This window comes from Cibotium barometz, chromosome 62 (genome assembly GCF_041138505.1).
Source record: "Cibotium barometz isolate CiBa-2024 chromosome 62, ASM4113850v1, whole genome shotgun sequence".
Classification (NCBI taxonomy): domain Eukaryota; kingdom Viridiplantae; phylum Streptophyta; class Polypodiopsida; order Cyatheales; family Cibotiaceae; genus Cibotium; species Cibotium barometz.
The window spans coordinates 37184370-37201842 of NC_141107.1; the positions used below are offsets into that span (position 1 = coordinate 37184370).

The 17473-nt window shown below is 37.7% G+C and overlaps 1 protein-coding gene across 1 annotated transcript; it reads left to right on the plus strand.

Annotated features, from left to right (window-relative positions):
- The first annotated feature begins 14119 nt into the window (after positions 1-14119).
- On the plus strand, positions 14120-16231 carry LOC147604432 (U-box domain-containing protein 26-like). Its single transcript, XM_086795514.1, has one exon. It carries the CDS (start codon positions 14492-14494, stop codon positions 15869-15871), a length of 1380 nt encoding a protein of 459 aa, XP_086651640.1. The 5' UTR covers positions 14120-14491; the 3' UTR covers positions 15872-16231.
- Positions 16232-17473: the final 1242 nt, after the last annotated feature.

Consider the following 17473-nt stretch of genomic DNA (forward strand, 5'->3'; position numbering starts at 1 on the left):
CTCAATCAAGGGGGCTTGGGGGCTTGGAGGCTTATGCTATGGTCTCTTGTGTAGAGGTCCATATCTACTCATCTACCATTTCACACTATAGCTACATGCTATTGGATTGGAGTTATACCTCTTGATGGTATGGGACATCAAGGTAGAGGTATGATAGAGGTATGGGACATCAAGGTAGAGGTATGATGGTATGGGACATCAAGGTAGAGGTATGATAGAGGTATGATGTATTTCATTTATAATTCATGTGTGCATCCCTTGGGCTCGGGGGTGGTTGGGTGTTGAGATTATGCCTGATTTATGCATGTTTATGCATAACAATTATCTAGAGAGATCTTAGGGTTTTAACAGTGGTATCAAAACAATCTCTATTTAATTGTTGTTGATTTTTTTAGTAAATTTTAATATTTATTAATAAAATATTATTTTATTGATTTGTGTTTATGAATTGCATGTGGATCATCGATATGGTGATTGGAACGTGTGTTACTACAATTCAATGGACGAATCGACGTTGCAGGAGAATTCCGTGAGTTTAATGCTAATTTTTTTTATTTTTTATGGTTAAAATCAAGCATTAATGGATTTTTTTACAAGAATACCACATAATTTATGGTGGATATTTTTGGTAGAATGGATTCCTTGAATTTCTAAAATTTTTAGAAAATTTTTCCTAATTTTTTAGGAATTTTTAGAGCATTTTTATGATTAAAAATATATATTTTTATACATTTTTGCAGGTTTTTTCCGCGGGTATGCGATCAAATTTCTGTCAATTTTCTACTGAAATTCAGTAGGGGACAGCGTGTTGATGCATGAAATGCTCTCCCGTGTGCGTGGGACTCTCTCCGCCTCTCAAATCTGATTTTTCCTTCTTTTTTCCGTGAGAAAATCTCTTAAAAATGATTTTTAAACATTAATCATAATTAATGATTATAATTAAGTATTGTTTAATTAAAAACTTTAATCAAAGATTAAAGTTAATCTCCCTATGGTTAACAGAGGAGAGATAGGAGAGGAGGATTGTATTCTGGATGGAGAAAGAAAGAAGAGAGGGGAGAGAGAGGATTCCCTCTCCATCACCTCCATCAAGCGGGGAGGGGGGCTGCGCTGCAGCAGCCAGCCAGCGAAAAAATCGCCAGCCAGCCACCAGCGAAAAAATCGCCCCCCTAAAAAAATCAAAATCCCTTGATAAGCTTAAAAGTTTTTTTTAAAAATAAGTTTTTTATTATTAAAACAAAAAGCTTTTGAAATCTTTTTTCAAAAAAAGCTTGGAAAAAGCCAGAAAATGTGAAATTTGGGATAAAAATTCTCTGAAAAATTCTTTTTGAAACTTTTTGGCTTTTCATCTTCTGGAAAACCTTTGGCTTTCCGTTTTCCTGAAACCTTTTGGCTTTCCAAATTCCAGAAAAATTTTTGACCTTCCGTATTCCGGAAACTTTTGACCTTTCACATTCTGATTTTTTTGTCTTTTCATTTCCCAAAACTTTTGGCTTTCCGTATTCCGGGAAAACCATTGGAATTCTTAAACTTTTTGACCGTTCGTATTCTAAATGCGTTCGAGGTAAATTAAAAATTTCAAAAAAATCCTAAAAATTAGTAGAAAATTAGACAAAGGTTATTTTAAATTTTGGAAAAATGTGGGGTTGGTGTTTGGCATGTGGTGTGTCCATTCGGGTGCCCGTGACCATTCAAATTCCTTTAAAAATATATTTTTGACCCAAAAATTTTAAAAATCCATTAAAATTATAAATTTTCATTGGATTTGAGAATTGAAAGGCGGAATTGAAAATCTCGTGAACGATGGGATTCTTAGGAAAAATTAAGAAATTTCTAGAAATTATTTTTAGAAATCCTAAAAATTGGTATTTTTAAAATATCAATGGTATTTTGGCAAATTTAATTGATAAAAATTTTCTGAAAAAATATAGGTTTGGAATGCCATAAGATAGGTTTGGTGGAATTCAAAATTATCATATTTTGAGGCCCTAGAAAATTATGGAAAATTAGAAAAAAATCATGATAATTCTTTTTCTCGAGAATTTAATATTTTCGAGGGATATTTAATGTTGAAGTATGTTTTCTCGTGCTGACATTAGATAGATGCGGGTTATTCGCATATTATTAATACGATTATACCTCGTATTAATGGATATTTATATTTGGATTAATTCTAAACGATGATGTATTCATGATTTTTTACTATTGTTTAGCCATTCTTTTTGGACATGTTCCTTAATTTCTTTTGATGGCTATAATTTACGTTCAAAGTGTGTTTCATCTTTGATACTTTTCCATGATAACTTATTTTGCACTTGTTTAAGTGTGATTTGTGCTTAATTTCTTAAGCCTAAGACAAATTCTATCACATGTTAGTTGATCGGTTTGTTTTGGTGGATTTTTATTGGATGTTTTCTTCCAAGTTTTATATGGACTCATCAGGTTCTACCTAGATCACTTGTGTCTAGGGGTTTTTTATTGAGTGTTACACACATGTGTTTCACTTTCTTACTTTGGAGTTTTATTTGAAAAACACAACGTTCATATACTCCAGATTGATGAGTTGGCCACCAATTTTAATGCTTCTTTTGGCATGATTTATGTCCATTAGATGGTATGCATTGATTTTTATGATCAACTATGGTTTTTATGGATTTCAGGAGCTTCTATGCTTTGATCCATGGTTTTATAAGGATCTTTTGATCTTTTGAATAATTACATGTGCTTTGAAGGTAGCATTTGCCTTCGTTTTTTGCACGTAATTTTGGAGTATATTTTTTGTATTCTTGTACTTATTCTAACTCGGATACCTAGTTGCTTATATATCTAGGTGAGTTATTTTTCTACCCTAACTTTATTATGTTTTGGGTAGTTATCATTAGAAAGGCGCCAATAATTTAATTTCTTTTCTAATGATGTACTCAGAAGGAGTTATTCCTTGATGTAGTCTCAAGTATATAGATACAGGTTTAGTATGTGAAAGTCTGGATAAGGCCATCTTATTCCCTTTATACAGGATTTTATTCATATTTCCTAGACGGCATACTAGGGAGTTTCAAATTGTTAAGGTATGTATAGGTGGTATCATGGTGGTATGGGACGCTAGTGATCCCTCACATATATGACTCTCTATGTTGATATCGGTAACTCGGGACGTCGATTATTCCATATGTAGATGTAGGTATGTCGGGGCGCCGATGAATCCCTGGTTTCTGCTGTTATAATGCCATGTTTTCCTATTTTATTCCGAATGGTTTACAACGAGGAAGTAACTTTGAATGTGAATTGCTCTGATCATCCGCAGTCTAATGGGCAAATAGAGCATATGAATCAGATTATAGTGTATATGCTTCGTGCATATGTCTCTAGAAAATCATCATTTTGGAAAAAATATCTTCCAATGATGGAATTTGCCTATAACAGTTTTAAAATATATGGCTATTGATTTTAGTCCGTGCATACTTATGTATGGGTATCAACCCAGGGCACCTGTTGATGTCGGTCTTAAGGACATCGAGCTTGATGCATCGAGGGATTTCTTGCGAGATATACAAGAAATGCTGACCGAAGCTCGGGATTCTATCAGGAGTGCTCAAGGTAGGGCACGGTTTTATGCTGATAGGGGACGTTCATCTCGGTCTTTTGAACTCTCATGTGAGTCAACCAATAAAAATCACCTCAAGGTCAAGAAGAAAATCAAGGAAACAAAATCCAAACCAATCTCTAAACCATATTATTTTGCATGTGCTAAGGCATTTGGATTATCATAATTTTTTGTGTCATAACATGTATATGTATGGTGAGGGTAAATTCTAGTGGATTAAGTCAAAACATTGTTCTCTTTTCTCTTATGGATTTGAAAGAACATGTATATGTGAGAGGTCCATTATAGCACTGTAGCTTGCTACCATTGAAATATCCCTCCATCTCAAACCCACTTAGGGTCTCTATCTTTATTGTGCTTTGATCAGAAATTTTTGTGACTCAATAGGGGCCTTGGCCTTTGTATGTGAGTTTTTGTTTGGTGTTCTTGACACTACATAAGCACCGATTCGCCTACTTCCATGCACTTATCATTCAATTTTGGCAAACCATTTCTGTGCACTATAGTTTTTAACCAGCAATCCATAATCAAATAGTACTCTTTGCTCGTTGAGAAACTCTAACGACAATTAACTTCTCTATAAGAGGATTTCCCTAGAGATTGTGCCTTGCTATAACATGTGCTCCCAATCTTTCTTTGATGCCCCTATTATCTTGGTGAGAATAGTGCACATGTTATGTGTGCTTTTATCTTGATCATTTTCCATGGGTAGTAAGGTGCTAACTTTCTATGGATCATATGGAACTCTTTGAGCAAGAACTCTGCCACTTTGCTTATAAAATGTTTACCATGTTTGCTTTCTCACATTATCTTAGAGAAATTTGTCTGTAGATCTTACATCAGCCTTTTGCATAGCTTTGGTCCCAACCCACTTCATAGGATAATGAAAATGCACATGTGTTTCCTTGGTAGCTAGGCTATTGGGAGTCATGAACTCTAAACCCCTTTTTTCAAATAGTTGATCAGAAAAATTACAAGGATTAGGGACATTCATTGTAATAACAAACTCATTTATGTCTTCAAAGAGTATAGGCCCCACCACCATAGTCCACCTTGGAGAACCTTTGCAAGTTGTCATGTCCCTGACAAAGTGTCCTCCACCTATGCTAAAATGGACTTGCTAAAAAACGATGACAGTCATGTCTCAAAAAATTTTCCTCCACCTATGCCAAAATGGGCTTGCTCAACGATGGCAACAAAGTCATGTTCATAAACATATTCCTTCATGATGCCATATTGATTCTTCTTTACAGTATTCTTGCTATCAATTGATAGGGAACCGCCTTCCAAATGAGGCATCCGATTCTATCCTTCTTGATGGGATGTTTGATGGGAAATCCATTGGCCATTACATGGGTGATGTCTTTACTTCATTCTGGTACATAGTCGATGTAGAATAATTAAGCATTGAGAAGATCATCTTCCACTCCTAGAGAGGGTTCTCTAGAATTTTGAAAAGTTGGTCAACATTATGGACATGCATGTATCCCTTTTTTACAATGATGGTGAAATCAAACTCGAAAAGAATAAGCAACATCTGATGATGCACCTCATGGTGCAAGGCTTATTCACCAAATAAAGCAATGCTTGGTGCAAGATAATGCCTATACTTGTTTCATCATTATATACCATGGCTAACTCATGTCTCTCTATGGTTGTGTAATTGTGTTTCAGCGTCATTGAGTTTACGATTAGAAAAGGTCACGGAGAAGTCCATGTTGTTACCTTTCTTGGAACTATTAGCTTCTTGTCATAAATCTATGGCTTCCTTCATGAATCTATGGCTACTCTAGGCATTGAGAAGAAACCTATGTAGACTCCAGCCATTGAGATTCTAGTGTGAGGACTCCAATCAATGAGTTATATTCTTTACCCGGATCCCTTTCTTGCATTGGTATTATATCTTTGCCTAGATCCCATGGGAAAAATGTTAAAGAAAACTAGCTTAAGTAATGTAGAGTGTAGAAACAAGCCCTAACTTAATTGTAGTTTGATAGCAATTGTAAAATAGGTAAGCTTGCTTTAGATTTTTCAAGAAAAGTAATTTGCTTTTTATAAACATGTATATAAGGCAATTGAGCCAACTATAATAACAAGTCGATTCGAGCTTCATCAAGTTATTTTTAACATTGGTACCAGAGCAAGGTCGAGCTTTGGAGAGTGTGGAGAAAAAAGCCCTCAAAAGCTTATGTGGAGTTCACTTTTTTTTAAATCTTTCATGTTTAAAAGCTCTCGTATACTTAATAACGAGGCGTGAAAAGCTTCATAATATTTCTTTGTAACTTGCTTTATATAAAGGCTAATAAAGCCTTAGAGCTGGTGTGCTCTATTCCAACACACAACAATGCCATCACCTGATAGGTGGGATTACCAAAAATAGTAGCAACAACACCATTGTCATCAATCATGGTTGGCATTTTGAGACATCAAGATCATCAACGTGTGCTATCATTGGTGGGTGAGTGTTGGGTGAGCATAGGATAGATACCAGGAGAAGAGTGGTTTATAGCTGTAGTAGCAAAAGGCTATAAACCACTCTTCTCCTGGTATCTACCCTGTGCTAACACTCATCATGTCACCAATGGGTGAGCACTTATAGCCCGGCTCGTATAACATGCGAGCCGCATTCGGTTCTCTTGGGGCTAGTGGATGGTGCTTAGAGATCCTCGCTTGTAGCCATGCATCTGGTTCACTTGGCTAGTGGATGGTGCTTAGAGATCTTGAAGAGCTTACAGGCATGGATTTAAATCCTACTACTACTCATGCTTTTGTGGTGCGTAGTGATTACAGACCTTGGGTTTGGTCACCTTGGCTAAGTTACAAAGCTGGTTCTACATAGCCACATTGGTAGCGGTTTCTGTGCAATCAATTTTTGTGTAGTTGAGATAGACTGGTCGAGCCCTAATAGACATGTGCATGGCCGTTTTGGTGTTATTTTGTTTCTACAAAAATATATGTTTTATATATTCTTATAAATACTAGAAATCCAATGTTTTTAGGTTATCACACTTTGAGAAATTAAAAAAAAACATTGATAAGGGATGAAGAAGAAGAAATTTGATGCTTTTAGAAGGTTTTGCATTATTTTTTAACAAAACAAGCTTTGGAATGCAAACCTCTTTGCACCCCTCACATCTACCCTATAAACTTCTTCTTTAACTTTTCACTTCTTTTACCTTTTATATCAGAAATCTATCCTTGTTGTCATGGCATTACAAATTATGGCATAATATTTACATATCAACTTCTATATTAGCACAACGTTGGACGCTTATGTTATCTACATGTGCCAAACTACTATTGAATACAGGCATGTAATTATGTGGTTTTATTGATTAATTGATCTCTTACATATCGATTGATTCAAACATAACTTTGGAAGATAAGTTCACAGCACAGAAGCCTAATTTGGCAAACGTGAAGATTTTGGATGCATATATTGTCCACATGTGCCAGTTGAGATACAAACAAAGCTTGAGCCAAAAGCTTCGAAATGTGTGTTCATTGAAATTAGTTTACAAAAGGTTGCATAGAAATTCTAACCAAAAAAAAAAAGATATGACTTTGATGAGATGCATGGATGGTATGACAAGCATGAAGATATCATCGTCAAATATAAGCCAAGTAAGGTTCAACGTTTACAAAAAGAAGCAAAATAGGAGAAGATGTATCATGGAAAGGAAGTCTTCACACAATAAATTGTGAGCCAAAAGCACTACTGATACTCAAGAAATGATCCCTTAAACTCAATCAAGGAAGTGAAGATGTTGAAGAAATTCAACCTTGAAGGTCTAGGGTAAGGCATCCGGTTCAAAGGTTGACCTATGACTCTTTTATGGTTAAAAATTATGCTTATATGACAAAGGTAATAGAGTTAAAAGAACCAAAAAGGCTTGAGGATGCTATACAAATCCATGATGAGTGGAAAGTGGCTATGGTGGATGAAGACATTAATGCTCTTCAAGAAAATCAAACTTGGGATCTCACACCATATAAAGATGTCATGAAGGTCATTAGATGCAAATGGGTTTATAAGATCAAATACAACTTGAATGGAAGTGTAAACATGTTCAAGGCAAGACTTGTTGCCAAAGGATAAGCACAAACTTATGGAACAGACTATGAAGTTACTTTCTCACCTGTTTTAAAGATGGCAACAGTGAGAACCACCATTGCAGTAAATCAAGCTTGAATATTTCATCAAATAGATGTGAAGAATGCCTTTCTCAATGATTACTTAAAGGAAGGGGTTTACATAGGACAACCTCAAGGGTATAAAGATATACATCATTCAACACGTGTGTATGTTAAAGAATGCTTTATACAGTGAAAGATTCTCAAATTATTTGAGAAATATTGGCTTTAACAATATTTATGTAGACCCTTCACTCTTTGTGAAGATAGAAGGAAGCAATGTTATAATTTTGGTGCTTTATGTAGATCATCTTATTTTGATAGGGAATTATGAAAAAGAGAATGCAAAAGCAAAAGCACAACCTTGTGTAGAGTTGAACATGAAAGACCTAGAGAAATAAAGATATTTCCTTAGAGTGGCATATATACTTTCACAAAGATATTTCCTTAGAGTGGCATATATAATTTCACAATATATCATGGACATGTTATAACCATATGGTTTGACAAATTGCAAACCTATAGTTATACCGTTGGAGAATGTGAAGCTTGAAACAGACAAAGGATCGATATTTGAAGAGGAAACCTTGTGTAGATAGCTTGTGGGAAAACTCATTTATCTCACAATTACAAGGCCATTTTCATGCAATTGGAGTAGTAAGTCAATTTATTCCAAACCAAGGAAAGCTCACATGGATGTAGTAAGAAGAATCTTGAGATATATCAAAAGCATGGCAAAATCATAGACTTCACTATTGGTGTAAAGATGAGTTTAAACTTCATACATTTTGTGATGCGAATTGGGCAAATATTGGACAGATGATCCATTAATAAGAAGAAGCACCACAATCACATGTTGCTCCATTGGGAATGGTAACCTTAAGTACTACATAAGAATATAGAGCTTCAACACAGGCAACAACTCTTAGCAAACTTAGAAACCTTGAAAGAGTTAGTACCTATATATATAGTGACATCATGGATGCAAAATCTCTTAGCAGAATTAGAAACCTTGAAAGAGCTAGTACCTATATATAGTGACATCATGAGTTCCATTCAGTTGGCAAAGAATCCAATGTTTCATGCTCATACAAAACACATTGAGGTACATTATCACTTTGTCAGAGAAAAAGGTCATGGATGGGGTAGTGTTCCTTGTCCAACTCCTTGGACACAAGCCTCGCCATTTCTAGACTATGTGTGTAGACCCCCTTAGTATAGAGTACCTTATTCCACATACATTTACTTTACAAACATAATGAGTTGTCAATGTAATAATATTCTTTACTCATAAGTTGTCAAAGGTAATAAAATCTTCCTATTATAAAAAGTAAATTTTCATTCATAACATGATATAATATTCTAGGATCATTACTATTGGTTGTGGTGTTAATTAGGATTTGATAAATTGTATTGCTTCTTCACATTTAAAAAATGCTACTTATTATGTAACCATCAAACATGTGATATGATAAATTTACTCAAACATGTAATAAATAACTCAAACTGTGTGATCATGCGACTTTCATCTCTTGACCGGCCTACAAGGTACTTTTAAAACTAGAGATCACTATTGAAAAGACTATTTATAAGCTTTCACAACTTTAGAAATATTCTTGCATATCAAGCATGAATGAGGGAGTTCAAAGGTCCACACATCCTTAGCCACATCCCAAGTACCTCTTCAAAATAATTTGCTAAGATTGCAATCTAAATAAATACTCATCTTTAAAATAAATGAAGAAATGTGTGGTCTTGTATGATTTAAAAAAATTTCAAGATGATCCAGCAATGAATTAAATATGCTACATTTTTTTCTTTATCAAAAGAGAATATGTCCTTGCACATACTACCTTGTTGTGCTATACTAAAGAAGCACCCTAGCATCCCTTGAACGAGGATACCTTATCTATGATCCAATGTGGATGGATTCGATACGTGATAGTAGCCGCATGTTGGCAATAATCACCGCATATGCACATGTATCCTTATATATCTTTATCAGGATGCCATTATACTGATACTGATTCGGTAGTGTTGGACAAACCACTCCTTACATAAAATATTACAATAAAGGAGAACCATAGCATCCCTTGCCTTAGATAAAACACTAAAGGATAAAAGCCATAATCAAGCACATAATTCCACAAAGGAGAAAATATCAGTCCAATGATCAGTTCAAATTAGCAACACAAACTCAAAGTCGGTTTCTGACAAACCAACTTTTGATAACAATATTTATCACAAGCCTTTGATACCTTAAATTGAGGAGATAACATTAGATCTTTTTAGGACCAAAAACCTTTAACATCTATTTGCTTATGTTCATGGGTAGTGCTAATAAATCTCTATTTATATGTGGCATGAATGAGGTCATAATGAATTACAGATGAGATTTGAGGTTTCCACATTGTTTGGTTTGAAATCTCTCTCTTGTATTATTTTTCATACTTAATAGAATAACCTTTCTAGGGGGGGGAAGGGGGGGAAGTGCATTAGTGGAGGCCTCTACAAATGCCTTATAGAAATATGCTCCAAAGCTATTGCTTAAAGGATCAAGTTTTTGTCGTTTGAGAGTGTTTGGTCTTTGAGCCGACACATCCGCCTTGATGAAGGAATCTAGTCCATGCACAAACTTCTTTATTTTCATTTTCTCATTTAACCACTCCACCACATACATGGATAGCTTCATGAAAATCTTGCTCGTGGTATTTATCAAGCACCAAGGATGAAATACCATTGCTAATGGTATCTATCATTTTCTCATTTAACCACTCCACCACATACATGGATAGCTTCATGAAAATCTTGCTCGTGGTATTTATCAAGCACCAAGGATGAAATACCTTTGCTAATGGTATCTATCAAGCACCAAGGATGAAATAAAAGTCAAAATTAAATAATACGCATTGCAAGAAATGAGTAGTAAATTTAGCATCTTGGTTTGATAATATGTTACATGGCCATATATGATATAACAAAACCTACGAGAATAGATGTGACAGTCACATTCTTTACATGCTAAGGTGTCATTCACATGCTGAGGTGGCCTTCACATCCTAAGGTGGCAGTCACATGCGTAGGTCAACTATCCTATCTAGGTGGTGGCCTTCACACCCTAAGGTGGTAGTCACATGCCTACTAGGCTAACCATCTTGCCTAGATGATAGCCTTCACACATTGTGGTGGCATTCACGCAATGAGGTGGCACTCATATACCTATGTGGAAATGAGCTCATATGATGTGGCCAACTTTAGGGGAGGTTGTATTGATTTATGAGAAGGTGGCACCTTTGGAAACGTGGCAATGATTTGGGGTGATGTGGCCAAAAATTGATTAAAACTTTAAATATAGATTAGAAGTTAATTAAAATTTGATTAGAAGTTAATGTGACCACCTAAGTGTGTAAGGGGGTTTTAAATACAAGCTAGAGTGGCAATTAAAATTGGGAAGAGGTCACATGAAAGATAACACACATGTAAGAGGTTTGGCCAAAAAGATGGTTAGGCACTTGAATGCAAAGTAGAGCCCCGGCTAGAGAAATTTGATTCAAGTGAGCATAACGTAAAAAATGGCCAAAATTCATCCCTTGGTAATGAGTGCTCATACATTTATGCCCTTAAGCGATTTTGGGTGTTCCAAATACCTTGTTGGGGGAATTCACTTAGACCCTTTGCTTCAATATTTGTGAGAACCACACTTTTTATAAATGATTCTCTCTGATTTGTCTGGCTTCCCTCTTTGATTTTTGTTTATTTGTTTCAATTATCTCAAATGCTTCAATCTTTGTGAGGACCACACTTCTTGTATTGATTCTCTCTAATTTATCTGGCTTCCCTCCTTGGACTCCTTTTCATTTGCTTCAATTATTGTCATTGGATCACACTTGCTCATATCTTCAAGCAAGATCATAACCTTCACCTTTTTGTCTTTCAATTGCAATGTTAATTAATAATCTAGATTACCATGCCCATAGTGGTTAGAACCAATTCCAAAGTTTAGAATTAATGTCAATCAACACTTTGTTCTTCTCAACCATTTTTCCTTGATTTGTCATGCTCCCACAAGTATAATACTTTGGGTAGAGGGTGTGGAACTAAGTTCCTTGGCCTCTGCATGTGGGCATATTAGTATGATTCTAGAAACTTTGATCAATTACACCTCATCACTTTGCTTAGCTTCCTTTGGCTTGTTATTGTGGATCCTACTTTGATCAATTGCACCTCATCACACTTTTCTTGGCTTCCTTTCCTCTAAATGTGGGCTCCTACTTTGATCGATTGCACCTCATCATTAAGAAAAGGAGCCCTTGCCTCAATGTAGCCCAAATGATCAAATCAACCCACAAGTTTGGTCACCTCAATTATGGTAGTTCGTACAATCTCGTGAACCACTAGATGACACAATGGCATGACGAGGAGCTCACTCAACCTTCTAACATAAAGTTTTGTATGATAGTCTTGTAATATACCCATTTGAATCTCAGTTTTTACAAGCCCACGTGAAATCACCTAAATTTGTTCATTTTCTGTTCATGATATTATAGTATCTCTTTATCACCCTCAAGCTCACAAGGCACTAGTTGCTCATCATTTGTGCCTTCAACATCACTTGCTTCAACCACTTGCACTTGAGCATCTAAATTGCCAATGGCAGTAGAAACACTTGTTTTTGAAGTGCTAATGATCCACCATTAACTAAGTTTCAAAGCTCTCCTCCATTTCACTTATAAGGAGTCATGATCCACCATCAACTATGGAATGTTGATTCAAGCTTTCCTCCATTACACTTACGAGAGACATAAAATTTGTATTCAACATATAGTGCCTACCACATACTATATATGGGTCCTTAAATAGAGTGACCACCTTGAGGTTTCTCTCACACTTTGATTTAGTTTTTTTAAATTAATATCTTAATTTGCATGTTAATGTGAACTATAGTAGGTCTGGTTTGTAGATATGGAAAGAAGTGAGAAGTGAGCCAGGCCACCACATTCACAATGCAATAATAAAGACATAAGGGGGACTAAAAGGGCCCTTTTTATAGTACGACCACATTCACAATGGTAAGAATGAAGACATGAGGAGGTTAAAAGGGCCCTTTTACAGTACCCTACAAGGCCCTATTACTAGTTGGCAAGCCCAACCTGGTTATGGTTGAGAAGCCGAGAGCTACCATGGCTAGATAGATAGCATAAATGCCCGTTGCTTTCAAGTTCTCAATATTGTCCAAACACTTCCCATTAATGTGGTAAGGTCTTTATGCCTTAGAATAATCTTGTTCAATAAGCGCAATGGCGCTTGTAGAAAGAATACTTACAAATTATGCTCAACCTAGTTTTCACCATTCTTTCTCCTTCATTACACACTTTTCAAACTCGACAATGGAGAGTGAGAGCACACGATCAAATGTCTAATTTGTGAGCTCTCCCATGTGTAGGAATAAAGAAAAATCGTTAAATGAGTCCTTGTGTATATTTTAGAAGTACCTGCATGCCCATCCTACCATCAATTTTCAAGTTTGAGGTTATGCTACGAAGATGTCTTGTTGTATTGGAGATACCCATATTGCCTGAAATGGTCAAAGTTTTTATGGCAAATCTACTCCCCACAACCTTAACGTCAAGGCTTCATAGTTCATATTGACAAACCAAACACCTTCAAACTATCAAAGCTTTACAAGCCACTCCAATCTACCATATTGATCTTTGTGGCATTGTAATCCTTTGCTACTAGTGTTATGCTAGATAACCACCCATATTTTCTTAATGTCTCACAGAACACATTTTAGAAATTATACGTTTACATGATGTTTTTACTTTTAAGGGGGGATAAAAGTGCTTGAAAAATCTTATGACTGTTCTTAAAACATCCTTGACCTACGCAATAACTCTACTAAAGCATAAGATGGCAATACATATGCACATCATACATAATCGCGTTTAGATATGGTAAGCCTTTCGCATACACATTCAGCCAAACAATAGAGCATTCATTATTGAAAAAGATCGAATTTTAGAAGAGTTACTTTTGAAAGGAGAGTAAGAGCTTGTAGCCAAAAAACTAGAGAAATGTCCAAGACAACTTTCCTTTTCTCATCCCCCTTGTAGTTTAGAAAAATGTTGGTTCTCTCATGCCCAAAGGATGTACTTATGACTCTCTTCTAGTGGCATGTATTGCAGTTGGGTTATCATATATGCTCGGAGCATTCATAGTTTGTGTGGGTGGGATCAAATTTGTAATTTACTAAACAAGGATTAGGAGTAGGATGGAGGTGGTAGGTGTGAACGAGAGCTTTTGTAAATGGAAGCTTTTTTATCTTGTAAATATAAATATAAATACATATTATTCCAAAAAAAGTAGAAGAAAAAAGTTGGTTCGCGTTGGAGTATTGGATGGATCGATCTATCTAATGGCAATCTCTTTTACGATTGTGACGCGTACAGTGAGATCAGCGGGGCTAACAAAGTCAACCAAAGTCAACCCAGCTAGTCTTGTGTGAAGTCATCCGTAGCTGCTTGATCGACCGCCTTCATTTTTTTGTGCACGGTCGTGCTTGTCTGTGGGTAACTTCAGCTGCTCCCTTTTCCCCATTCAATATCGGATCAGAGGCGCCAAAGTTCAAAGAATCTGTAAGAGTTTGTTTGGGCAGCCATCGTACGTTATATTGTAGTAGGAGGAGGAGGAGGAGGAGGAGGTTAGAATAGTAGTAGTGGTGGTGGTGGTGGTGGTGGTGGGTGGGATATAATTATGGCGACTGCTAGTATAACAACAACAGCAGCAGCAGCTGCTGCTGCAGCGGAAGATGAAGATGATGATGATGAGAAGAAGAAGAAGAAGATAGAGCTAGTGTCAATCCCTCCCTTCTTCAGATGTCCCATCTCGCTGGACCTGATGAGAGACCCGGTGTGTGTGTGTAACGGTGTCACCTATGACCGCCCCTCCATCGGGGCCTGGTTTGATCGGGGAAATAAGACCTGCCCGGCCACCATGGAGCTCCTCCCCAACCGCGCGCTCACCCCGAACCACACCCTACGACGCCTCATCCAGGAGTGGTGCGTGGCTAACCGATCCCTGGGCATCGAACGCATCCCCACCCCCAAAGCCCCCGCAGATCCTTCCCAAGTGCGCCGCCTCCTGCACATAGCTACAATGGACCCCTCTCGCGCCCAACCAGCGCTCAACGAGCTCAAGAACCTGGCCAAGGACAGTCTTGGCAACGCCATCTGTATCGCACAGAACGGAGCCCCAAGTGTGCTAGCGTCCTTCTTGGCCTCACATTGCGTGGCTGCCGGCGATGATGTAGGGAGCAAGAAGATGGCTTGCGTGGAAGAAGCTCTGCATATTCTTTCGCTGCTCCCTCTAGACGAGCAGACAAGCGAAGTCGTGACGAAGCAGGATCACGTAGCCCCAGCTTTGGCGTTTCTTCTCAACCGAGGAAGCATGGAGACGCGGGCGGATGTCGCCACACTGGTGGAACGGTTATTGACCGTAGATGAGAGGAGGCAAGCCGACATGGGAGCCGCCGAGGGCATCACATCAGGGCTGGTAGCCCTACTGCGAGAAACAAGCTCTAATATGTTTTCTGCGCCCAGATTATTGTCGGTGGAGAAAGTGTGCTTGAAGGCTCTGTACGCGCTGAACTTGTGCAGAAGGAACGCGGCGCAGACGGTGGAGAGCGGCGCCGTGGAGCTGCTAATCGAGCGGTTGCCGGATGCGGACAAAGGCTCCACAGAGGCGTCGCTGGCTCTTCTGGAGCTACTGTGCCGCAGTGCGGAAGGGCGGGGAGCCGTGGTGGGACACGCGCTGGGCGTGCCGGTGATTGTGAAGAAGCTCCTGAGAGCATCGGATCTGGGCACAGAGCACGCTGTGGGGGCGCTGCTCTCCATTTGCAGCCACTCTTACCAGGAGCTGCAGGAGCAGGGCAATCACAGGCTCTCGCCCATTCAAGACGCTGCCTTGTCGGGAGCCTGCGCCAAGCTGTGTCTGCTATTGCAGGTGCAGTGCACGCCTAAGGCCAGGAGCCGAGCTAGCAAACTTCTCAGGCTTCTTCATATCAACAACAACAAGTGCCCAGCTTGTTGCGACGGCTCCTCCACCCTTCTTCTCCTTGGAGTCGGTATCTTCTAAATTCTTAAAGTGTTTGCTCCGTGTCTGTGTATATGTTGTAATAATAGTAATAATGCGTGTATACAACTAGCCCTAGGATAGGAGTGTCTTACATATGTACTCTCCTCTCTCTGGCCTAGCAAATATTATGAATTCCTCGGCTTTTCGTTGGTGTGCAAGTTAACGCCGTGAATACTATGTGATCAAGAGCCATGGCCATGGCCAGCCCACCAAGAGAAATATTAGCACTTTGAAGAATCTTGTACCACCTTCCTCCTATGACTCAAACCCATGCTCTCTTGGGTGGGCCTTCAAGAGCTACATTCTCGTGTGATGAACATTCTATGATGATGAGCAAAATCCAAGAAAATTTGAGTTTGTTCATGCTAAGCTGCCAAGTTGGTGCTTCAAATTTCATGGCAAAAGTCCATAAAATCTAGCAAATTGGTGGTGAACATGGTCAAGTTTTAACACTGGTTTGGTAACGCGACATAAAAGTGTGTGAGGACGATTTTATATCCTACCAAGCAATAATTTAATAGATTTGTTTCGTTAAGATGAGAGTCCAAATTGCTATGGTTTCTTGTGTACTGATATTACCAAGGCTTTAAGAAACCTTGCTAATTTTTTGGTGTTAAAGGTGCAATGGTGTTAAAAGATGCAAAGAATAACAAAATATAGAAGTTTTTCAAAGATGGGAACTTTTGACTTTCAAAGAAGAAATTCAAAACATTGCTATCTTGGAGAGTAAGACATGATTGAAGTAGGGGCTCAAGTAGAATTTTTTGGAGCACTACAAGTCTATATGAAATTAGAAGACATGCTTTCTTCTAGGTTTTTATTTGGAAAATAAATGAGACCATGCATATGACTATGTAGCCCCATCAGTTGGTGGCATGATAAGGATCAAATAAAGATTTTTTCCTTATACCCCCTAACCCTCCTCCCTCCCTTTCACTTATGCATGTAAATTAATAATGCATGAAAGCTCCTTAAGTTGCTGTATTTTTTACAACCCTAAAAAAGGATTAGATGTCCTATATTGGATAAATGGTCACTACCTGCCCAAGTAGGAGAAAACGGGTATTAGGTTGAAGTTATCTGCACACTTATTTTCTTTTGCTTTATTGGTCATGCCTGGATTCTTTTTTGAGTCAGAGTCTCTTGGTCAACATAAACTAATCCTTGATATTCATTATCTATATCATTTTTTATGGCTCACTTTTTTTGGGTGTTGAGTCTTCTACAATTTTGGTGCTTTGTCATGTGTTTAATTAATATTCTCTTTAGTTTATTATCAATGGCATAAATGTTTAGTTGGAACTTTTGGCTTTGTATCATGCTATATTCCTTTTAGCATCAAGCTTGTATAACAAGCCAAATCCATCCTCTAAAAGTTTTCTTGGAACAACATGGCACCTTATAGGTTGGAAGAGTTAAACCTCCCTAATATGAGGAGTGGTCTTATCAACTTGCAACCAAATAGGTCTTATCCATTTGGAGAGTGAAACCTCCCTAATCTCCTTTTGCTAGAGGAGTGGCCGTATTAACTTACAACCAAATGGGTCTTATCCGTTTGGGTTTGTAATGAAGTAGCAACTTTATTAGTTAGGTTTAAGGACT

What these genes read in the sequence shown, in the direction of transcription:
- LOC147604432 (XM_086795514.1), top strand. Translation starts at nt 14,492, where the DNA reads ATGGCGACTGCTAGTATAACAACAACAGCAGCAGCAGCTGCTGCTGCA.